A 25,558-nucleotide genomic window follows, 5' to 3' on the forward strand; every position below is an offset into this window, starting at 1 on the left:
TAAAGATAAAATAAGCACTGCAGCAGAGAGAGTTGATAATTATTAATAAACCTACAACTTTACCAAAAAATAACTGCATGACATTATAACTTTGTTTTTTGTTTACTGTAATAATTTGTTGTAACTATTCATTTTATATTCAAATTCAAATGTTCCATCAACACGCTTGAAATATGTCTTATATAAAAAATATGTGAGTTTAGTATTTTATGTTTAGAGTTTATTATTTTCAGAGCAAGATAATATTATTAAGACCACAGTTACATTTTTTTGTGTTTGTGTATTTTATGGTTTTTTCTTTCTTTCTTCATTTTTTCATCTTTATTGGAAATAAGGACACTTGTGGTTGTTTTAAATTACTTGTATTCTATGTTGCGTATTTTATATTGTATTAGTGTGATTGTAAACTATTTGTTGTTGCTGCCATGTTTGAAACAGGACTGCCTGAAAACATTTTTTTTTTTATCTCAATTGTATATTTTCCTGGTTAAATAAAGGATAATAATAAATAAAAAATACTAATCTTTTTTTCTTCTTTTTTCTCTTAACACTTAATCTATATAACAATTACTAACGAATAAAAACTTAATTTTTTTTTCCATCCATGGATTTTAGAAAAATATGTATTTAGAAAAGTAATTGTTTTCTGCATGCCTCATTTAATTTTTCCAAATTTTCTAAACAAAACTAACAATTGTATCTTCATGGCTTTTACTACAGTGAGACTTTAAAATGTAAATTTTGTAAGTATTTTGCTTATTTAAATTTTATTTAAATACATAATTATTTTGCACACATTATTTGCATTTTCAGACAAAATTAGGCTGTTACTTTTTCGTTTGATATTTATGCATCAAATATTTATTAGATATTTACTATAAAATTGTTTAATTGTCCTACTTTCTACAATATATATATATATATATATATATATATATATATATAGATATATATATATATATATATATATATATATATATATACATACACATAAATACTAAACACTTTTAAATGCTATAAATACTAACATTTATAGTAAAATGCCATATAGTCATACTAATTTGAGAAAAAAATCCAAATATATTTCAAGCACCCTCAGTTTATTACTTTCTGGATCAGTACAAATAAAAAGAAATACCTTAACGTGATGTGGCAGACTGTCCAAAGCACAGTTGTGATATAGGGAAGCATGTGTGTTATGTGCACGAATATACCTGATCCTCAACTTTGACTGCACTGTGTAAAGTGTGTATACAGGACGGGAGGGACTGCAGCTCACAAATACTGGCATACATGACTGTTAATCATTGAACATCACTTTAACACGTTCAGAACTGGGCTGGGTTCCCAAAAGCATCGTAAGCTTAAGTACATCATAGACCCACTGAAACCAATGGAGCTACAATCATTTTATTCAATTTTGCAAAACATTCTTTCCCCACATGAATGAATGTGCACACAAGGTCTGCATGGCTGCAGGATCAGGGCACTTTGTGTGTTATTTAGAGGTTATATCACTCTGTTTGAGCTGATAATTGGGCTACATTTGAGGCTGTGAGTGAGGTGAAGTGTACCACCCGCTCCGGACTTTAGATCAGTGACACGCGCAGGACTGTCCTGCTGCAGGTGTATATAAGACACCTGCGCCTCCTACACAGGTACGTCCACTGGACTAACACACACACACACACACTCAGCGCACAGCACAGGTAGGACAATCACGCTAAAATAATGCTGCTCAGTGCTTGGCAAACCATGCTTGGTATTTTAAAAACAAATGAATTTATGCGCTTGTTTTGGATTTGGGCTCTTGAGCTGTTTTTTTAAGTTCTCTTAGGCAGTGTGTGTTTCTGTGTTTAGTGGTCTGGGTGTATCTTAGCAAGGATGTGATCACTGCTGATGAGTTTGAATCATGAGTGTCAGGCAGTGCACAGGTTTATGTCTCACATCAAAGTGTTGCTTAACTGTGTGGTGGAAATGGCTGAATATTGACGTAGAAATGGTCTGCTGACAGACTGATCATTTCTTAGTGTTTTTATAAGTAAAAATCTGAGAGCAGAAAGAAAGAAAGAAACTATTATTTTCAATCACTGCTTTTCAAATGAGAAAGAAATAACTTTTTACTTTGTACTTTTTATTTGCTTTTACTTTCAACTGTTCATTGTTTTAAACACTGCATGGTTTCTAAGAAACAAGACTTAAAATTTTTTCCTTTACGTTTTCCATTTTTATTTTACAGTTTTTGTTTTGTTTAATCACAGCTTTCTAAATGAGAAAGAAAAAAACTTTTTACTTGTACATCTGTTTTCTATTTTACTTTAAACTCTTCTTTGTTTTTAAACAATGCTTTCTAAGAAAAATAACTTTTTTCCTTTTTATATACCTTTATTTTATTTTCATCTTATTTTTATTTTATTTTCCTTTTGTCCATTTATTGTTTTTTAATCGCTGCTTTTTAAGAGAAACATTTCTACTTGTATTTTTACTTTACTTCTCCTTGGTTTACTTTAAACTGTTCATTGTTTATAATCATTATCATTTGATGATATCAGTGATATCATAAACATGATTTTAAATAAGAAACAACCCTTTTATTTATGTATTTATTACTTTAGTGTTCACTGCATGCTTTTAAGGAAAGAAAAAAAAAATATGTTTTTTTAGTTGTTTGTTGTTTTTTTTTTTTGTTTTATTTAGATTTATATTAAACTTTTGGAATAAAGATTTATGCAAAGTAGTTTTATGTGGTGTGCAACAGTGAATGCACACTTCTAAACAAATAAAAATGTTACTTGTGGAATGGGGGCTGCATGGGTTAACTGGGCCAGTGTAACAAATGTTAATTGTGTGGTAGGTTTTGTTGTAACTGAAGGCAAATGGCTCCGCTGCCTGAGACTCGTCCCGCCTCGCCGCCGTGAACTCGGTTACGTGTCCCGTATAAATCCCACGTCCACACAGAGGCGCCTTCCTTTCTCCCCTCTGTTCCTGCTTTCTTTCTGTCTTCAGACGCGTGTCCTTTTCTCCCGCAGACGCAGAGCCGCGCGCAAAGATGTCAAGGATCCCGAGTCGCGGTCAGAAGAGTGCCGGAGCCGGAGGAGGAGCAGGACCCCTGGGACCTGCCGGAGCTCCGGGACACCGGGCTGAAGTGGTCAGGTGAGGAGCGCAGCGCGGATGAGCCGCGGGACGCGAGCTGGAGCTCCGCGTGTCTCACGCTTTGTCCTTGTTTGCTCTGCAGATCTCGACACGAAGGGGAAAGTTCTGCGCGTCCTCAAGTCCTATCGTGAAGTTGCATTCTCCTGGCTGGGTTTTGCTCTATGTGTTCGTCTGCTCTCTGGACATCTGAGCTCCGCTTTCCACGCTTGTAGGAGGTACTTTCTTTGAACTTTACAACTCTTTCATTAAAAGTAGTTCAGTGTGTGTGTGTGTGTGTGTGTGTGTGCGTGTGTGTGTGTGTGTGTGTGTTTTAAGAATAGTACAATTGTGCTAAACTACTATACTCAGTGTACTGCATTATATTATTTAGTGAATGGCCTTTTGGTAAAGTGTGTGACTTTTGGACATTGTATATCTCATTGCGCACTTTTAATAAAGACCCAAGTTCTGTATAATAGTTAATAGTATACCTTGATGGGAAAAGCTTTAGATATAATTTTACCTTAATCAAAAGCAAAAATTGAGAAAGTACTGAAAGTCAGGGAGAGACCTGAAACACGAGGGCCTGTTCTGACCAAGCCCAAGATTTTTTTTTAGACATCACTGGTTAAAGTGGGTACCGCCCCTATCCTCCCCCACTTCCCCAACACAACGCTAGGCTAGGCCCTGTACTGGGATATACTCCGTGCTTATCGTTTTTGTTCATTTTGTTTTTTGATTTAATATTGAAAGTTTAATTTTTTTTTTTTTTTTTTGAAAAATGAGAATGCAGATTAAATTTTTATTTTTTGTTCAGGGGTACAAAAAAAAAATAAATAAAAAAATAAAATTAAAAGTAAGAAATAATCCGCTTGAATATTAAATTTCTACATGTGGGTGGGAATTAAAACTCGCCCCCTTTCTTGCTGATTGTTCAGCCGAAGATCCCCCAAAAAAACCGGTGTCGTCCATCAGATCTTCCGCAGTATCACGCAAAGCAGAATAATAGTCCTCCACTGCTGCAGATGTACGGATTTAATAACCCATTTTATTGTCCAACTACATTTAATATTTTTCTCATCAAACAGACTACATGAATAGCTTGCCACCATTAGAACGGGGCCAGGCAGAACGTTGGCAAAGAGGTCTAGACCGGCTTTCTTCTGTGTAGACCAACGGTTTCTTAAAGTGATTAGGGTAATTCCCCTAAAAATAATTGTATGTTTGCATGCAGGCTGAAGTATTTCCAGGAACAGTCAAGTGGCTTTGGTTAGCATTGATACATAGGGCACTACTGTGGGACTCAGTCCCAAAGTGACTTGTATGATGCTTTAAAACATTGAAAACCGCATGTCCGTAACTTTTTTTTTTGGTTGTGAAAACCCACTTGAACTCGAAAATCAAATATCTGAGCAAGGACATAACCAGGCCAGGTCCAAAACTTATCGCCGATACCTTTAGGGCCCCGATTCAAACAAAAACCACAGTTGTCGTAAGAAGTGAGTTTCGATCATCTTGTTGTGGGTCCAAGGGTAAGGTTTTTCTGCAGGTGGAATATTCGAGCATAGGCGCTCTGCATCATTACGTTCACCTTCTGTAAACATAAAGAAAGTTGTCAGGGCTACAATAGGTTATAGCATGTGTAGGACTCTGCAGGTGGAGGATCTGTTATACCTTTTTCTCACCAGCAGCTAATAATTATTTACGTTTTATTTCATTTTGATTGGCGGAATTTGTTACTTTGTTTTTGGAGTTTTTACGGGGTTTTTTTCAAACTAATTTCTTAAGCTGCTAAGAAGAAGGTTATTGTACAATAAGAGATTGTAGACTGTACAGAAAAAAGGTAAATCTTTACCCTTATTAACCCTATTTAAAGAAAAAAATCCTGATTATCAAGATATATATCGTTATCGGTGGCATAAAATTTCTCATAACAGTTGATCTAAGATTTGGTGAATACTGCCCACCGGCCTACTTTATAGTCTGTTTGCTCCCCTTTTGGAAGGTCCAAACAAACGAAATGGGCGCCGTACTGCAAATCTTCCCATAGATTAGTTTATCAGATGTCGGGGGCGTTGTCAGGAAACGAGGGGGTTTCAGTGGGGTGCCATGCAAAAGTACTAACTTTTTTACAAGAATAGCTCTTTGGATTTGAGGCCTTTTAGTCCCTTGGCAAATTCCCCACAGATCTTCTTTATTCACCAAGAGCCTTGTAACACTCCAGAAGCAGAAGTAAAGGAAAAAAAAAATTTGTAAATCACATCATATGAACCCCCTTTAAATTGACTGCTGCTTCATTTCCTGTGCACTTCAATACTGGGCTGCGCTTGACGTAGTTTGCGTCTGTCTGCGTATTGAGTGTATTTTACCCATGGCACTTTAAGTGGAACTGTGTGACTAGAGTAACTACTCCCTTAATTTTGTCTAAAGGACGTATTACTCACACAAAATCGTCCTGCTTCGCACTTGCCATATTAATGACAGAGAATGGTGCTTTAGTGTTTGTTTTGTTTTTTTTTTTGTTTTGAAGCGTGCATTCTGTCGTAAAATATTCCTATGCATCTCATGGCGTATTTCCACGCATTCTGAAGGTCTCCTGAGGGTTTTGGAGAGCAACAAAATCGAAATGCAAGTTATTTATATTTTTATGAAAATCTTGCGTTGCAGTCCCATGTGCGAAGTGCGGCAGCCAGCTCACGCCGCATACAGTGCATATCCTTAGAGATATATCCGTTATAATCAATTATATGAAAACACAAGGACTACATATAAAACTCTAACAGTAGTCTATTTTAATATCTGTTTGTTCTCCGCTGTCGTCAGAATGGCAGTTCTTCTTGGTGAACATAGCCTATATATACCCAAGCCAATTGATTATTCTTTCCTTTTTGTCTTAGTGTTTAAAATATTTATTCTGAAATTAATTAATTAATTTCTTAACTAAACAGAATTACTGTGCGACCAGGGTAGGCTGTGACAGCTGTCGTATCATACCCTACCATGCCCAGCTGATGGAAAGATACAAATTTATATCTACACAGAAGAAAGCCCTGTCTGGCTATGAGTTGTCGAGCTATTCATTAGCCTGTTTGTTAGATTAAAAAAGATTAAATGTAGTTGCAATAAAATGGGTTATTAATCCGTACACCTGCAGCAGTGGAGGACTTTTATTCTGCTGCGTGATACTGCAGAAGAACTGATGACGGCACGGTTTGATCTTCAGCTGAACAATCAGCAGAAAGGGGAGTTTAATTCCAGCCCACATGTAGAAATTGAATATTCAAGCAAATATTTTTCTACTCCTGAACCAAAAACTGAAATTTTAAGCTGAATTCTTATTTGGAAAAAAAAGAAAAAAAAAGAGCCCTTTTCTCATTTTTCTATTTTCGATATAAAAAAATAAAAAATAAAAAAAATACTAATGATACCCGGATTCATTATAGTTCATAATATTATTATTATTATTTTTTTTTATTGTTATTATTATTAGTTTGGAATATAAGCCTAAAAACTTATTGTCTCTGTTTTGTCTCTGTGCCATTTGATTGTGAAATACATCTTCACTAATCAATTTTAATGAAAACACAAGACTACACGCAGAAAACTCTAACAGTAGGCTATTTAATATCCTGTTGTTCTCCGGTGTCAGTCAGAATGGCAGTTCTTGCGTGAACATAGGCCTATATATACCCAAGCCAATTGATTATTCTTTCCTTTTTGTCTTAGTGTTTAAAATATTTATTCTGAAATTAATTAATTAATTTCTTAACTAAACAGAATTACTGTGCGACCAGGGTAGGCTGTGACAGCTGTCGTATCATACCCTACCATGCCCAGCTAATGGAAAGAAACAAATTTATATCTACACAGAAGAAAGCCCTGTCTGGCTATGAGTTTGTTTGTTAGATGAAAAAAGATGAAATGTAGTTGCAATAAAATGGGTTATTAATCAAGTAAAAACTGCAGCAGTGGAGGACTTTATTCTGCTCGTGATACTGCAGAAGAATTGATGACGGCATGGTTTGATCTTCAGCTGAACAATCAGCAGAAAGGGGGGGAGTTTAATTCCAGCCCACATGCTTAGAAATTGAATATTCAAGCGAATATTTTTTCTCCCTGAACCAAAAACTGAAATTTTTAAGCTGAATTCTTATTTGAAAAAAAAAAAAAAAAAAAGAGCCCTTTTCTCATTTTTTCTATTTTCGATATAAAAAATAAAAAAATACTAATGATGCCGGATTCATTAAAGTTCATAATAATATTATTATTATTTTTTATTGTGTATTATTAGTTTGGAATATAAGCCTAAAACTTATTGTCTCCTGTTTTGTCTCTGTGCCATTTGATTGTGAAATACATCTTCACTATATCTGCCTTCGGTGTGCACTGCACTACCATTTACAATCATTGTTATTGCTATGTAAGTTAATAATGAACTCATAACTTGATATACTCTCTCACTTTATCAGTATCACCCTGTTTCATGCTGAAAAAAAGCTACTTATTATTATTTTTTTTTTTTTTTTTATTATTGGGAGTATTTATTGATGTTTTAAAATATCCATTTTTAATTTTGTAATTCCATGTTCAATGAAAATCGTTATAGGGCGGGGGTGAGGGCAAAAATATGATTTCAGTTTACAGCTTGATTGCATTTTAATTTAGTTTGAGTATTTTAATGTATTAATCATAATCTGACAACTTTTAGCAACCTGTGATTGAATGTTTTCTGCCTTTTTTCCAGCACTTATTTTCTATGCTGGTATAACCACAGTAATTTCTACTGACTATACTATAGTGATGATGGGACTTTATTACAAATTTGTTAACTGTATACTACTATACTATTTTACTAATATATACTGTATACTATAGTACCACTGTACTATAAAAATCCCTACAACCATCAAAACATAGAGGAATACTATTTTATGCTGTAGAAACTATGTAGGTCAAACAGAAAAAGCTTGATAAGTGGGGTGTTCTTTAGTAGGTATGCAGTGATCATGTACTTCAAACAAAACGGCGTCTTATCATAAAGATAGCACGTCGGTTTAACATGGTTAATCTATAATGGAGGCTGGTTGTCTCTGGAACAGAAATAGATGTGCTGTGGACACAACACAGCATGTGGTTTGTTGGTTTTGCCATTGCTCAGGGAAGGCAGCTGGCGATATCTTCCAGGACAATGCGGTTCTGTCGAACCCTGTGGCTGGTCTGGTGATTGGAGTCCTGGTCACTGTTCTGGTTCAAAGCTCAAGCACCTCGTCCTCCATTGTGGTCAGCATGGTGTCGTCTGGATGTGAGTTTCTTTGTGTGTGTGTGTGTGTGTGACTCCTGCTCATACACACATCTCCTCCCTCATGATAAGCACTGCCTTAAAACATCAGTAGCAGATTGTAATTGAGTAAAAACAAAAATTCACTATCCACTGTAAATGTGCTGTAAAATTGTTGTTATCTTAAAGCACTTCTACCTAAAGTGACTCTTGAATTTGTGACTAATGAATTATTCTACCTTTGATTCTACCGCTTGCAAAGACATTTAGACATTCATAGATTATTTGTAGAAATTTCTATTTCAAATAAATGCTGCTCTTTTGAAATTTCCTGAAAATTATAAACAACTGTTTCCACTAAAATATTCAGCAGCACAACTGTTATTAACATTGATAATAATCAGAAATGTTACTTGAGCAGCAAATCAGCATATTAGAAAGATTACTGAAGAATCATGTGACACTGAAGACTAAAGTAATGATGCTGGAAATTCACAGGTTTTGATCACAGGAATAAAATGCAGGAATATATTAAACAAAATGTTGTTTTTCTTTTTGTTTTGTTTTTTACTTTTTTTGACCAAAATGCAAATGCAGCCTTGAGGGTAGAAGAGACTTAAAAATAATACACACAATTTATATAATTTTTCATTGTATATATTTCAGTGTGGAGGTGAAGTCTGCAGTGCCAATCATTATGGGTGCTAATATCGGCACTTCTGTGACCAACACCATTGTGGCTGTGATGCAGGCGGGGAGACCGCAGAACGAAGTTTTCGCGCAGGTAAACCCAACTAAGCAATCAGTTTTGTATTCATACAGTGATGGAAAACATTGAAACACTGTCTTTTTAGCATCATTTGTATACAAAAACCTGAAAATAAGTGCTGCAAAAGTTAATCTAGCACTCTTTCAGTAGCTTTGAATTTACAGTATGTGCTGATGAAGGAACTCATTGATTCTGTGTACTTCAGGGCATTTGCTGGAGCTACGGTCCATGATTCTTTTAACTGGCTGTCTGTCCTGGTGCGGTGTGTTGCCTCTGGAGGTGGCTTCAGGATACCTCTACAGACTCACCAAACTTATAATTGATTCCTTTAACATCCAGACGGGTGCAGACGCTCCAGACCTTTTAAAGGTCATCACTGAACCCCTCACCAAGAATATCATTGAGGTGAGATCAGTGGATCTGTTGATTTATCTAGTAGGTGTTACTACTCAACTGCATTAATGCTGGGTAGCAGTGGGATTTAGGCTGCTGTCACTTTAAGACCTAATCCACAGATCAGTATATCCCAATACACGCATAGTGTTTTTTTTTTTTTTTTTTTTTTTTTTTTTTTTCTTCTCTGTAACTAACTGTTTACAAGGACACATAAGAAGGGAATTCCACTGAAGCTACAACAGTGTAATGATCTTTATGCACCTGGTTTGCTCTCTGCTATATCTCTACCATGTTGTTTTATTGAAAATTTGATATTGTAAATTTTGTTTATTTTTTTTCAGCTGGACAAATCTGTGATCCGTGCCACGCCACTGGAGACCCTGCTGCCCGAAACAAAAGTCTGGTTAAGATTCTGGTTGTTAAAACAGAAAAAATCACGGGTGAGAAGTGCAAGTTGGTTAATAAGTGCATGCAGCAAACCACAATTCTGGTCAGTCACTAGATTTTAGGCTGTTGAAAACATGAGGAAATAAGATTATCACCCTGAGGGAATTCAGAGATAAACATCGGGTTTAATTTGTACATACAAATAACAGGATATGGTGAGTTATGGACGATTTCGCGATGCAGCCTTCGGCTCGATTGGTGTACGCTTAGCATTTGGAAAGCTACATCAATGTTACAAAATAGAGCCTATATAAAGCTTCATATTCTCTCACTCTTATGTAAGGGTTTAGGTACTGAAGAATGTATTTCGTCTGTTTCAGGAACCTCGTGAATATAACGGGTAATGGATTTGCAAAACGCACGCCTGGCGCCCCATTGCGGGAGACGAGGAAGGACAGATCTGGAATCAACGAGAACCAAACAGAAAAAACAACAACTTGGGAAACTGTAAGTGCCTATGCTTGCTTTGTGGCTCTTGTAGCCAACCAGTGTGCAAAGAACTCTCTGGTCTCAGACACCCCGACCGACTGAAGCCTAATGTAAATCCCAATTTCCTTGTTCCGATATCCTTAACATAGGTGACTTATTTCAGCTCTAAGCCATCGATAGCGAATTCACTCTAACCTCTATGAGTACAATGGCATCTTTTAAAAGCTGAGAGCGCGTCTTAGCATGAGCTTCAACCTTTCCACACCCCACCACATCCATCTTACTCTACCTTTTCAATAGAGCTATTCTTCATGACAGGCCCGGGGCCCTTGGTGCCAGTGCATCCTTGGCATCTGAACAAAGGAGCCTGCTCATTTGGCGCTAGCATTTAACTCAATGCAAAAGTATAGTTAGATCGCATGTTTGAAATTCCAGCCTCGAACTGGGTTCAGTGGATTTGAGTTTTATGTAAATATTCTGGTCGGTCTTTTCAATGTGGGTGAAGAGTTGTGCTCAGATTTTCAAGAAACACCATTTAGCAGCATAAATTTTTGCGTTAGATTATATCAGGGGTTTCAAAACTTTAATGCCAAGGACCCCCGAAAGTGTTAATAACCCTTGCAAGGAAGCCCATTCATAAAAAGATAAAGGCAGCTAGTATATAATGGCCCATATACTTTATGCTATGTATCCGGGTCCATGTTTTGTTGTTTTTAAGAAAAAAACGTGCTTACACTTTACACGGGTTCATTCAGAAACCGTACTTGCAATGATAATATATTAAAGAAAAATAATTAAGGTCATTTTTTAATGTTTTTTTGGTTTTCAATTTGACAAAGTTGACAAGTGCCCAAAAAGAGATCTACCTTCTTGCAAATTCTTCTCTAGTCCTGAACAAAAAACACCTGGACCAGCTAATTAAGATCTTCAGAAGCGCTGGTAATTAGACAGGTGTGCTTAGAACTGAACTGTGCAGGTAGTAGATTTTTAGGAAATCTCTACTCTAACAACCATCACACTAAATACACCAGAAAGGGAAACTGGACGCTAACTTCCAAACGTTCCAACACATCTGTATATTTCTGCAAGCTCTGACAAGACTCCTCCTCATTTCTCCAGGTTACTCACATGTTTGTGCTAAGCTAATATACCTGACCTAGCGGTGGGCTTGATTCCTGTTGGCTCTGTCGTTGCTGGCCCTCTGCACCTGCCTGATTCCTGTATCGTCAAGCTGACAACACTCCATGTTGAAGGGTCAGGTGGCGGTCGTCATCAAAAAGGTGCTCAACACAGGGGAGTCAATATCAGAGATGAATCATCTGCTGATAAGCTCTGCCGCTAATTGCTAAACTTTAACCTCTGATACGCACTCTTTGTAGTAAGTATATGGACAAGGTGCCCGTCAACACTGAACTGACTTTAAGTTGAAAGTTGAGGACAATGTAGCAAATATTTGATACTTCGGCTTAAAAAACATACATGTGGCAATTCCCCACCACTTCCCAGGTTCCCTCTTATCACATTCCATGTAGGTGTTAGAGTCCTTACTGGAAGTGTGTTAGGCAGTATCCTGTCATATGATAGTCAGCACAGGTGATCCAGTCCTCCGTCTGATGAGCCTGAACAGGAAACATTATAGGAGCCTGAGTGTGTCTGAGTGCCCAGGTGTGTGTGGTATGTTGCATGGGGTGCTGTTGGTTTCAGACTGCGCTCAGGTACATGCCCACATCTCCCTTAGGGCTGCAATTCTACTTGCAATTTTAGCCAAAGCTTTGTGAGGGAGTTTTTAATGGCAGCCATCACTAACACCAGGAATAAATACACATTCTAAATATACGGTTTATGGTCTATTATTAATACGGCTTTGTTCTGCTTTGCCAGATTTCCCTTTCCCCTTCGCCTGGGTCACTGGATACATCGCCATCCTTGTTGGAGCCGGAATGACCTTCATTGTTCAGAGAAGCTCTGTCTTCACCTCAGCCATCACTCCACTAGTCGGTCAGTATAGAAAAACACGGATGATTGAAACTCTGGTTACCAAACGGTTGAAAAATTAGTCAGGATTTACAGATGACCCAGACATTTTGTGTCATTTTACGGGCATTGCATGCATCACTCTGGAACAAGAGCAATCCCAAAATGTTCTCACAGAACTCCCAGTACAGACATTACTTTGTTAATTAGCATGAATGCATTTTTTAAACATGCATGTTAAATGCAGTATATAGAATTTATTTATAGAATTTATATTATTTATATAAATGCTTTTCTTTTTAACTTTACTCATCTGAGAATCCTGGTTTCCATAAGAATATGTAATTGCACACCCGTTTTTAACATTGATAATAAAAGTTTCTTGAGCAGCAAATCAGCATATTTTAATGATTTCTGAAGGCTCATGTGACACTGAGGACTGGCGTAATGATGCTGAAAATTCAGCTTTGATCATGGCAATCAATTACATTTTAACGTATTTGAATAGAACAGTCATTTTAATAATATTTAGTATTTCTGATTAAATAAATGCAGCGTTGGTGAGCAAAAGAGAAACACACAACCCAAACTAATATTCACAACCAGCACATCGCTGCATCCCCTCCTTCTGTGCAAAACATTTGCCCACCACTTTTTATAGTAGTTAAATCTAATTAAAGATTCATATTATCTAATATCTGCATGATGCTGTATATGTTATGCTTATTAGTGTTAGCTTAGCAGCATAAAGTGAGCAATTTGTGCAAATTTAAATGAAGCCTTATTACTGTTTTCTCTCTATTCAGGTATTGGTGTCATTAGCCTTGAGAGGGCGTATCCACTCACACTGGGCTCCAACATTGGCACAACAACCACAGCTATTCTAGCTGCCCTCGCCAGTCCTGGAGAGGACACTGGCGAACTCTCTACAGGTTTGTTTCTGCACTTTTCAGTTGATTTGATTTTATTACTCTGGTTAAAAGATTAAAGACTATTTCGTTTGGTTTTCTTCCAGATTTCTCTCTGTCACTTCTTCTTCAACATTAGTGGTATTCTGCTCTGGTATCCCATCCCCGTTACACGCATCCCTATCCGATTAGCCAAAGCCTTGGGCAAAACCGTCACTGCCAAGTACCGCTGGTTTGCAGCACTGTATCTCATCCTGATCTTCCTCCTCTTCCCGCTGTTAGTCCTGGCCTCTCCCATCGCAGGGTGGCAGGTCTTGGTGGGGGTCGGAGTGCCTGTGGTGGTCTTGGCGATCTTTGTGGTCGTGGTAAACATTATGCAGAAACGCTGCCCACGTTTCCTGCCATCATTCCTCCGCAGCTGGGACTTCCTGCCCAAACCGCTACACTCCCTCAAACCCTGGGACAAAGTGGTGACTGCCGGCATGAGCTTCTGCAGGACTCGCTGCTGCTGCTGCTGCAAGTGCTGCAAAGAAAAAGAGAAGGATGAAGAGAAGGATGACATGAAAACCAAGGATAAGACTTTAGAGATGTATGACAACCCTGCACTCACTATAGAGGATGAGGCCAAAGTCAAAGTAACAGCGACACATTTATAATGCATTATTTATAACAAAATGTGTATTTCTGGTAATGCTCAAACACGGCACATTGGGTCCATGTGCAACTTTGTTGTTGATGACTGCAACATTTAATCACTACATTTAAATCTATGCAAAATAATGGAGTTCAATTAAGCTGCATTTACACTAGGACAAGAAAAAAATCGAATTTTGTTGCACATGCTTAAACAAGAATCTGCACGAGATCCGTTTTTTTTTTTTTTTTTGCATTTGATCTGGGCCACTTCCAAATGTGGACTTTTATTCGGATACATATCTGATATCTGGACATCGACCTGCATCTAAAACACACACATACGATTCCCCACAGAACTCCGAGCCACCACAATATGATGGCGACACATATGCCAATATGCCGGAGTGCTGTATATGTGCTTGCATTTTGAGGGTGGGAATTTTATGTGGAAATTGCGCAAAATTGAGGAGCTGTTTATGTTATTAAACCAACAAGCTTCATTAGGATACTCACTAGCGTGTTCTCTCTCTCTGTCGTTAATTCATTCAAATTAAATATTATCTTACAGCGCTACTATTTCACTCTCAGAATTCTACATCTAACAAGCTGTAGATAAAATAACATAATTACTGTTATTTTCCAGTCTTTATCCGTTCAGTCAGATTTTGTGCGGCAAAACCTCCGTGACAGCTGTTGTCCATGCTGGCAAATAATGTCTACTCGATATAAAAAAATAAATAAAAAAAAATTATACATATATTTTAATATTTAAATAGCTCGGCCGTTTAACTCCTATGGGCCTACTACCATGTGCATAGTAAAGTGATCACTGATTGGATGGAATTAATGTAATCACAGATGTTTGTTAGATGTTGTTTGTGTGTGATTGATTGTAAACGGGCCCAAAAAAAAAAAAAAATCATATTTGGACAAAAGATCGGATCAGTGCATTAAGACTTGCAGTGTAAATGCAGCCTTAAAGACCCTCTGAAATCAGTATGACCTACCCCAACTTCCGGTTTTAACAGGAAAATACATCAACACAGGAAAGGTATATTCAACTTATCAGTCAATTTTTAATGTGGTCTTTAAGAACAAAGAAAATGTCAGGTACATAGACCACAATAACATAGCATCACAGTGCAGAGGTTAATATCTATCGCTAACTGTTGATTGTTAATGTAGTTGTTTGTGCATGATCTACCAGTAGGAGGAGTCAGGGCTTTCATAAAAGTCTTTGTTTGTATAATTGTTCAGTATTTATTTCTGAAAATGGTAATGCGGTGGGGTAAGCAGGCCAATGAAATTGCACACTCTTGGCAGTAATTTTGCACATTATGTTTGCACGAATGCATTTTTATATTTTTAAATATTTGTAAACAAATTTTCTCTCTCTCTCTTTCTTTTGTGTCTGGTTATACTGTTGCATTTTGTAAATTTCATTAAGATTAAGCTTAAAATATTTCTCTACTTTGACGTAAGATATTGTCTTTAATATTTAAGATGACAAAAGGACATTGACTCTGAATTTTGTATCTATGAAAAACATTGTGCCATTTAAAACCTGATGTTTACTTTAAGACCACTAAACTTTTGATTAATTTATAACTTCTTATCTCTTGTTTTATTGTGAGTCAAAGATGCTCCAGTGTCCATTTGTTTTGTTTTAATTCTTAGTGTATCTACTTATCAGCTTGTGTGGGTGAGTTCTGAAAATGTTATCATGAGCGTAGGGTAAGTAATGAGATAGCACCCAGAGAATATTTTTTGTATTATGTAGTGGGGAAATTAGGTTAGTTTTGTGTCAGATGTGAATATGAGAATATAGATGTGAGTGTAATTTTTTCATGAATATCTTGTGTATTTAACACAGTGCCTCAAAGCAAAACTCTGAATAATCATATATTTTATGCCAATTGTGACAAACTTGGACAAATCCAGTTATGAGTTCATTCTCAGAATGGGTTTTCTATCAACCCACACAAGACAAAACTAATAAAAAAAAAATCCAAGCTGACATCAAAGAACTAGCTGTGACGAAAGTCAACTATAGCCCTATTTGGATGAGATTAGGACCACTTTACCAGGATGTTTACCACAGGATGTCTGTAATATTAATGACCAATTTGGCACAGGAATATTTTTTCAATAAAAACTACCAGAAAGTGGGAGAATGTAACTCAATTTAGCACTGCCAATCACCTCTCTCGTCATCTTGTGTGTGTACCAGATTGCTTCCTGTGCACACCATGTTGTTTGTAATATTAGTTAGGTCTGGTTGAACAATTTGTTAAATTAATTCTATTCTGATTGGATTCTTTTGGTAATAGGCACTTACCTAAAGCTAACAGAAGTTTCATGCCAGGAAATAATGGAATATATTACACATATTTACAACTGGTCTGTTCGCACAGGAGGCTAGTGTTCCATACTTTACAGAAGGTAAAAGTCACTGTAATCTTTACTGACATTGAGATGGCACATTTGGACGGTATAATAATTAGTTTACCCCACCTCTCTATGTAAAATTAATCCTATTCGAATAGGGCTTTAGTTGGTGTCCCACATCACCTGCATGCTAAAAATTTGCCCAGTGAACTGAAGAAAACAAAAGACTACAACCAACAGTCAACTATCAGTATGTTCTGTGACTGAAGCCCCTTTCACACTGCGATTCCGGAAAATACAATTATTGCGGGTCGCTAGATTTTGCCCCTTTCACACTACCAGTGATTTCCTGGAATATGTGCATGCGTTCACACACAACCTGTAAATGTCCCGTAATGACACGTGACATCAGGATGTGACGTGTAAATAAAAATAAATGAGTCGAAAACCGCTAGGTACGTTAACTTTCAATTGGCTGGCGAACGATCTCAGCTTCAGCGCAGATAGTGAGAAGCTAACTGGTCTGTGCTTCATTACAGTTTGCAAACGTTGATCTGCCCTCAACACACCTGGTAAAAGAGTCTCACGATATAACGTGTGACATCATTATGATACACCCTTTACAGCATTTTGCTTTCTGGCTTTTGTTCACACAGAGCTTGTTCCGGGACTATGAACCCAGCAATGTTACTAGGTGCCCAACCCGGGATCGATCCCGGAATCCACCCCGGTTCACACAGAAGGTGATCCGGCAATTTTTAGGCAATTTTCCGGGACCAACGTGCAGTGTGAAAGGGGCTTGAGTGAGATTAAATTACTCTCCATACCAGCAGGTGGCAGTAGTCTGTATTCATCATTCAAAAAGGCAAACCAAAACTAGAAATATGGATATACAAACCGCAAATAAAGCAACACTTGATTGCCATCCTAAATATGAACCATGTTGAGTAGTTGGTCCTCACTTTCTTCAATCACACTTCTTCATGTCTAAAAGTGAACTTACCTTGTCCACAATCCACTCTGACTCGCAGATAGTCCATGTGACATTTTTAACATCAGCAAAGTTTCACTCTGCGGTCAGCACTTGGTATCTGCATTTAAAGTCCCACAGGGGAGCTCCAGAAGGATATAATGAGGAGCAATGACAGTGGAGGGAGAGAGAGAGGACACCAAGCCTGGGACATTTTATGTTCCTTGTTTTGTTTGTTTATTTTACAATTTGAGCATTTGTGTTGATATGTCCACAGGGGAGGCGCTGAGGCTATCCAGGGCTGCCCAGTACTTTTGTGTGGCATTACGAGTGTAAGCCTCTCAGCTGGTGGAGTGAAAGTCCCTTATTGAGAAACCCTGCATGGAACATTGGTCTTGAGTCCCACGGATGAAGACCGGAAGGATATAAGGAGGGGGAAAGACAGTGGAGGGAGAAAGAAGACTAGGCCTGGGACATTTGTTGCTTTGTGTTATCGTATACTTTGAAGGGCTTGTGCACTCAGCTTTGTCCTAGATGGAGTGAACCATGGGAAAAAAATCACACCTGCGCATCAGCCAAAGAAAAATGATTTTGTCCATGTTCTGCTGATGTCCATGCACAACATCTGTGTGCAGCCCAGTTTTTGTGTCCACACAGACTTGTCCAGCTACAATGTGTGTGTGTGCATGTGATTTGAGAGCTTCACTAGCCGAGTGCATCTATCCACACTCAAAGTCAATGGAGCATACTTTGAAAGGCTTGCACCCTCAGCTGTGTGCAAGATGAAGCCGAGTTTACCTATGCCTGAGAGGCTAAAGGCTCAGATGAAGTTCTGGCAATGTGGTAAATTTTGTGTTGCCCTCCTCTTACAGCATGTGCAATGTAGGGCAGGAATTCGCAACTCTGGCCCTTGAGGTCCACTTTCCTGCTGAGTTTATGTTCAACCTTGATCAAACTTTCTAGTAAGCCTAAAGTCCTTGATTTTCTTGTAAAGGTGCATTCGATTAGCGTTAGAGCTAAACTCCTCAGGAAATTGGACCTCGAGGGCCAGGGTCGAGAACTCCTGCTGTAGGGAGTCCCATTTTTCCTTTAAGGTTTCAGAAACAAGCTCACGAGTGCCACTTCTGTGGCAACTATGCACCCTTTATGCACACTTCTTTCAAACCCTCAATGAGGTAAGCTCCGCAAGTACCCAACCATCAAAGCAACATTATGTGATGCAAGCATGGACTGGAAAGAAAGACCACACAGGTTAAGGCCGTAACACACCAAACTGATATGAATGTACTTTGACTAGTCTGGTGCTGTGGTACACAGCTAAAACTGAGATAACAGACACTCAGCGATGACCCAACGTTAGCTGATGGCTGACCGTCAGGATGGTGTGTCATAGCCTTTAAGGTGCCATATGAGACAGGGCCAGTATACTTTCCTTGTTAGTCCATAGCCCCCTTCACACATACCTGCTTTAAAATTGCTAGAGTGCCTTCTGTGTGAATGCAAACACATTCCAGAATTGATCCTTGTGCATCCTTGGGATTAATCACTTTAGACCTTAAATAAACTGTTTTCAAAATATGGCTTTACAAAAAAGTGGCAGTGTTTTTTTGGGCGATGCGTGGGCTGATGACGTCATCATTTCAGAAAGCATACGGATTCGCTGTCCACACAAAAACGCAAGGGTGGCATTTTCAAATTTATCCACTCGGGGACCCGGTTTCAAAAAATGTCAATTTCACTCTCCCAAAACGCCGGATCTGTGTGGATGATGTTTGTGTGTATATTTATGAGTATATATCTAGTGTGGTCTGGGTGTTGGAGGGGTGTTTGTGCAGTGGTTCTCAATTCCAGTCCTGATGGAGATCATCAGCTAGGAGAGAGAACCATGCGAACTGAGGATCTCAATCAGGTGTGTTAAATAAGGGAGACATGCTAAATGTGCAGAGAAGGGGGGCCCCAGGACTGGAATTGAGAACCACTGGCCTAAGTATTTCCAGTCAATACCAAATGATTCCTTTACATATTACATTTCTACAAAACAACATTGCAAGTGTGGAAACACGAAAATTGGAAAATTAAAAAAAAAAAAGAAAAAACTGATCTGAATTACCCTATGTAATTTCGCTACTATCACTGACAGTGTCTTATAGGCCATATCATATTTAAACACATTTATTGCATGTTTATGAATTGTTATATGGTTATGCTGGCCCCTCCCACTGAAGCCAATGAGAGGACACTCCTCAGTCCCAGATTAATTTGCATATCAGAGGTATAAATAGCCCAACTGCTGCCGGTGCTGTCATTTATCCGAGCAAGCCCAATTCGGAGTCCTCAGGACAACGTTTAGTCTGCGTCAGGTAGTGTCTGGGAAAGGGAAGGATGACCAGTCTGCTAAAGTGCAAAAAGAGGGTGAAGAGATTCGAAAGTATCACCCTGAAAGCTGTCAAGGAATAGTTCTGCGTTTTTCACTGCTGTCCTTCAGAGCACCAGGCAGGAGTACAACAGAGCAGTCGTTTTTGCCATGGAAAAGCAAGCCCTCTTCATTCAAGCTGAAAAGAACGGCAACCTGGTGTGGCTGCTGAACATCAGGCGCAGCATAAGTAAGCGCCCTAACTGTTTATCCAGATCAGACTCACTGACTTGTATTGTGGCTTATTGCTGAGTCGGCTGTGGGAGCTCGGTTTTAATGAAAGATTTTTGCTTGTTCCTTAGGCTTCTCTGATCCAGACGGCTTTGATGTCTTGTGCTCTCGTGGGACCAGCGTAGAGGTGACCAGGCTGTCTTTTCTGCGGAGCGCGCCACCAAGCTACAAAAGGATGACTGTAGCAGAGGTGAAGGCCTTAGGTCCGAGGCAGAAGGTGCGAGTCACAGAGCCGTATACCTTGCTAATGTTGTGTTTGTGTCCGGAATGGGGGAGATAAAGCTGATGTTGTGGGACAGCTTCATCAACGCTGCTGAGGCCGGCGTCCTCTCCTACGCCTTCAAGAACCTTTCTACCAGAGAGCGAGACGGGTGCCTTTGCCTCTGTACTGGTCCATCCAGCAGCATCGTAGCAGATCGCAGACTTGGAGGTGGCGGAGCGAGCAACCAACCTGGAAGAAGAAAGATCAACAGCGCTTTTCAGCGCCACAATAAAAGGCATAGAAGTCACTATTCAACGCCGCTGTTCCAGCTGCCACTACAAGCAGAAGGAGTTTGTGGAGAAGTTAAAGACGCACAGGTGCGAGGGCTGCAAAATGAAGCAACAGTCGTTGTCTTACTCCACCAGCTTTGGAGGTAAAGCCACAGTGTCCACTGAGAACAGCGAGGAAAACTGTGCAGCTATCCAGCTCGGCGCTCTCCACCTATCTGCGATCGAGGATCATTTTTTGCAGTCTTCGGCAGTTGACCTAAAACTTAACGTGGATGGTTTCCTTCTGGCCATCCAGCCAGCGGAGGCCAGGTGGGCTGTTAGCGCAGAAGAGCAGTGGGACTCCGATGCAGATGAAGGCGAGGCACAGCCAGCAGAGCAAGGTTACAGAGAAATCGTAGAGGTAGGTGAGGCACAGCGAGCAGAGCAAGGTGATTGGAGGAAACCGTAGAGGCAGGCGAGGCAGCGTCTGCTGCTTCGGTTGCTTGAAGATGTGATCCGAGTTCAGTTTTGTTAAGAAGATACGGTTTGTCAAATGCCTTTTTGTTCAGGAAACAGGTTATTTGTTCTGGTTTCATTTTGTGGTTTTCTGATTATCTATAATATTTCATGTGTTCAATAAATGTTTACCTTTTCATCGAATCCTTTTTGTATTGTCTACTTATTTTATTGCAGTAAAGGATTTCAAATTGAATATTTAAGAAATATATTACTAAATATGGTATATAATGTCAAGGGGGAAAAGTAGAAAAACAGTCAATATCATGTGCTTTCATATTGATTTATTACATGAAAGTAATTTAAGCAATTTTATCTATAACTAATAGGAAATTCAAGTCCATTTTTTTTAAAGTCTGTTATAGCCTATAATTTAACTTAAAGTGAGTCGAATAGGCATTAGGCATATGCTTAAGTAATATTAAGGCATCTTTAGGGCGTAGGTTATGTCAGTGGTTCTCAATTCCAGTCCTGGGGGCCCCCCCTATTATTTAACACACCTGATGGAGTCATCAGCTAGGAGAGCGATCAAAGAACTTAAGTAACAAGCTGATGATCTCCATCAGGTGTGTTAAATAAGGGAGACATGTGCCTTGTCCAAATACCCACATTGCAGTCTTGGCCACTTGAGAGTGCATGCACGCGGCAGGAAGTAAGTGCGCAAGACCTGTCCAGATCTTAAAAAAGGCTAAAGCGCAGTGCGCTTAACGCACAGATTCTAAATCCACATCGCGACTTGGGCCAAATACAGGAAATACGTCATTTTAGTAGTCAAGTGATCAAGTGCAAAGACCGCAAGTGTGGGTATTTGGACAAGGCAATGCTAAATGTGCAGAGGAGGGGACTGGAATTTAGAAAGTGACGTGACATTCAGCCAAGTATGGTGACCCATACTCAGAATTAGTGCTCTGCATTTAACCCATCCGAAGTGCACACACACAGAGCAGTGAACACACACACACACTGTGAACAAACACCCGGAGCAGTGGGCAGCCATTTTATGCTGCGGCGCCCGGGGAGCAGTGGGGGTTCGATTCCTTGCTCAAGGGCACCTAAGTCGTGGTATTGAAGTGCTAGGAGAGACTGTACATGCACTCCCCCCACCCCACAATGTCCTGCCGGCCCGAGACTCGAACTCACAACCCTTCGATTGGGAGTCCGACTCTCTAACCATTAGGCCACGACTCCCCCACAAAGAACCACTGCCTTAGAGTATAGCATTATAAATTTGCTCAGGTGCAAGCAATCAACTTCCAGATTAACACCAGGCTAATTGCCCCAAGTGACGTCAATAGTACTGGTGTTGATTATATCAGAATAAAACGAGCAGTTTCTTGAAGATTACATTGTTAGTAGTGCATAGTTCGGTGAAGAATTCACCATGGTTGCAAAAGTGCTTTCAAAAGATCTCAGAGATAAAGTAATAGAAAAGCACAAGTTAGTAGAAGGCTACAAAAACCTTTAAAAGGCTTTAGCTATCCCTTGGAGTACTGTTTCAAAGCATCATTAAGAAGTGTAAAGCATATGGCACCACCAGCACATTGCCTAGATCAGGCTGTCTGTCCAAAGTGGATGACAGAGCCAGGAGGACATTAATAAGAGAAGCTACCAGGAGGCCAAAGACAACTTTGAAGGATTTACAGGCATTTTTGGGTGGGTTTGGTGGGTCTGTGCATGTGACAACAATCTCCCAAGCATTACACAAAGCTGGCCTGTATGGCAGGGTGGTACGAAAGTCTTGTTTGCACTATAGAAAAACACATTTGGAAGAGTCTTATACCTTCTGGCAAAGGTGCTATGGTCTGATGAGACCAAATTAGACCTTTTTGGACTGAACTCCAAGTGCTATGTTTGGCAAAAAGGCAAGGCTATTTATCTTTTTAAGCACCATTAAAAACAACAGTTAGTTGACCAATGTACACCTTTTTAAAACATGTATAAACCAGCAAAAACATTACACACTTGATATGCATCTTGATATGCCACACCTGTGAGGTGGAGGGATTATCTCTTCAAAGGAGAACTGCTCACTAACACAGATTTAGACAGATTTGTGAACAATATTTGAGAGAAATAGGCCTTTTGTGTACCTAGAAAAAGTCTTAGATCTTTGAGTTCAGCTCATAAAAAATGGGGGCAAAAAAAAAAGTGTTGCGTTTATAATTTTGTTCAGCGTAAGTGATCTGGATGGTGAGTATGGTTGTAATAAATCTGAAAGATATGGAGGTGCAAGGCCATTTAAAGATTTAAAAACTAACAACAAAATCTTAAAATCAGTCCAACACATGGCAGCCAATGTAGAGAAGAAAGAATAGGGGTAATGTGGTCCCGTTTCCGAGAGCCTGTCAGTAATCTTGCAGCAGCATTCTGGACAATTTGCAATTGAGACAAAGTGGACTGACTAATCTCCACATACAGGGAATTACAATAGTCCAGACGTAAAGACACAAATGCATGCATCATTCTCTCGAAATCATAAAATGACAAAAATGGTTTGACCTTTGACAGTGTTCTTAATTGAAAAAAACCTGATCTCACCACAGCATTGATCTGTTTGTCAAATTTTAACGACTCCTAAATTTTTTTTTACCCCTAAATTTTTTTACCATGGATTTACCATGAATAGATTAAGATTCTAAATCAAACATAGGGGACCCATATGTATTTGGGGGTGCAAACACAATAATCTCTGTTTTAGATTTATTCATATGCAAAAAATTCTCATCCAACCAAGTTTTCAGGTAATTCAAACAAGCAAGAAGAGGTCCTAGTGAGCTTCTTCACTGGTGTATATATATATAAGCAAGAAGAGGTCCTAGTGAGTGTGGTGTCATCAGCGCAACAGTGAAAATGAATGCCATGTTTTTTTGTTTTTTTTTTTTTTAATAGATCCCATTGGAAGCCATATATATAGACCCAATTGAAAGCATATATAATGAAAACAAAATGGGACCCAAAATGCATCCTTGGGGAATCCTACATGTAAGAGGAGCCGAAGATGATGTAAATTCACCCAAGACAACTGAAAAACTTCTATTTTAAAACAGTACCTTGAAACCCTGCCAATTGCTCAAGCCGTGGAATAAGAATTGTATGGTCTATGGTGTCAAATGTTACACTAAGGTCAAGTAACACCAGAACTGCAGCATTACCAGAGTCCACAGTTAACAAAACATAAATTAAGAACCTTTAAAAGTGCAGATTCTGTACTGTGATGCTCCCTAAACTACTATAAGGTCTGTTTTGGGTTTTGTTTCTTGTTCATTGTTTTCATGTCTTTTATTTTGTAGTTTGATTTATGCTGTTTGTGTCAAGCTTCCCTTGCCCTCTTGTATTCCTGCTATTGGTTCCTCTTACAATGTGTCATGTTCTGATTGGTTGTCTTAGTCATTTGTCTTGTTTCCCATTTGGTTTATTCTTGTCCATGTGACCTGTATTGTTTGTTATAAGTAGTCATGTTTTTGCCATTTGTGCCCGGTCGTGTATTAACATATGTAACTGCTGTTGGTGAGTCAAGTCTGTTCAAGTCAAGTCTGTTCATACCTCGTCAAGTCAAGTCTTTGTTTATTGTTTGGATTTTGGATTGCACCTTATAAATAAAACTGCACTTGGGTTCCATCTACGCTCGCCTTCAGTGGACTACCTCATTACAACTACTTCAAAAGAGAGAATTACTATTCAAGAAAGACTGCATCTGACTGAGAACTGCTTTTTCTCCAACACTTTTGAGAGAAAAGGCAATTTTGAAATAGGTCTATAATTGCAATACACTGTAGAGACCAAATTAATGTTTTTAATTAGAGGGTGCAACCACAGCATGTTTAAAAAGAAGCCGGAGCAACTCCATGATACAACGGCAACTATTTATAATAGATAAAACACTAGGCTGCCCAACTATATCAAAAGCCTGTTTGATTAGTTTTTTGATGGAACATTATCAAGGTGGGAGTCTGTTGGCTTTAACTGTTCTACTAAAAAGCAAACACAACACACCACGCAAAACACTCTATACCTACTGTGAAGCATGGTGGGGGCACGGTATTATGTCATTGTTTGGGGGTGTGTTTCTCTTCAGCTGGGACTGGGCAATTGGTCAGGATTGAAGGGAAAATGGATGCTGCCAAGTACATCCAAATTCTTGAGGAAAACTTGTGTCCCCTCTGCTGGATAGCTGACAAGATGGGCAGGTCATTCACCTTCCAACACGACAATGACCCTAAGCATACCTGGCCAAAACAACACCAACGAAATGGATTAAGGGATAAGAAGGTGAATGTCCTTGAGTGGCCAAGTCAGGCCTGACTTAAATCCAAGTGAAAATATTTGGATGGATTTGAAGAGAGCAGTCCATTGCTGCTCACCACTGGATTTTGACTGAACTTGAGCAATTCTGCAAGGAAGATGGGCAAATATTCCCCCAGTTAAAGGTGGTGCAAGCTAGTACAAGACATATCCAAAAAGACTGATGGCTGTAATTTAAGCAAAAGGAGGCTCTACGAAGTGTTAAATCAAGGGTGGGACTGATGACTTTTCCAAACAACCATTGTGGTGTTTCCAGAGGAGCACTGGGGGATGGGGCTCTCTGTGTTCTTGTATGTGG

General features: G+C 39.0%; 1 protein-coding gene across 1 annotated transcript in view; it reads left to right on the plus strand.

The window, feature by feature from the left end:
• The window catches only part of LOC109105940 (sodium-dependent phosphate transport protein 2B), a 37,583-nt gene extending 22,889 nt beyond the window's left edge, over positions 1-14,694 (plus strand). The window contains 18 exon segments of the mRNA XM_042751341.1: positions 2,959-3,081; positions 3,084-3,153; positions 3,236-3,302; positions 3,304-3,368; positions 8,291-8,438; positions 9,077-9,190; positions 9,385-9,439; positions 9,441-9,584; positions 9,917-9,938; positions 9,941-10,022; positions 10,343-10,394; positions 10,397-10,490; positions 11,594-11,625; positions 11,627-11,741; positions 12,330-12,449; positions 13,232-13,335; positions 13,337-13,357; positions 13,441-14,694. Coding sequence (XP_042607275.1) covers positions 2,959-3,081; positions 3,084-3,153; positions 3,236-3,302; positions 3,304-3,368; positions 8,291-8,438; positions 9,077-9,190; positions 9,385-9,439; positions 9,441-9,584; positions 9,917-9,938; positions 9,941-10,022; positions 10,343-10,394; positions 10,397-10,490; positions 11,594-11,625; positions 11,627-11,741; positions 12,330-12,449; positions 13,232-13,335; positions 13,337-13,357; positions 13,441-13,989 — 1,977 coding nt within the window. The 3' untranslated portion in view covers positions 13,990-14,694.
• The last annotated feature ends 10,864 nt before the right edge of the window (positions 14,695-25,558 follow it).

Source organism: Cyprinus carpio, chromosome B23 (assembly GCF_018340385.1).
Source record: "Cyprinus carpio isolate SPL01 chromosome B23, ASM1834038v1, whole genome shotgun sequence".
NCBI classification, from domain to species: domain Eukaryota; kingdom Metazoa; phylum Chordata; class Actinopteri; order Cypriniformes; family Cyprinidae; genus Cyprinus; species Cyprinus carpio.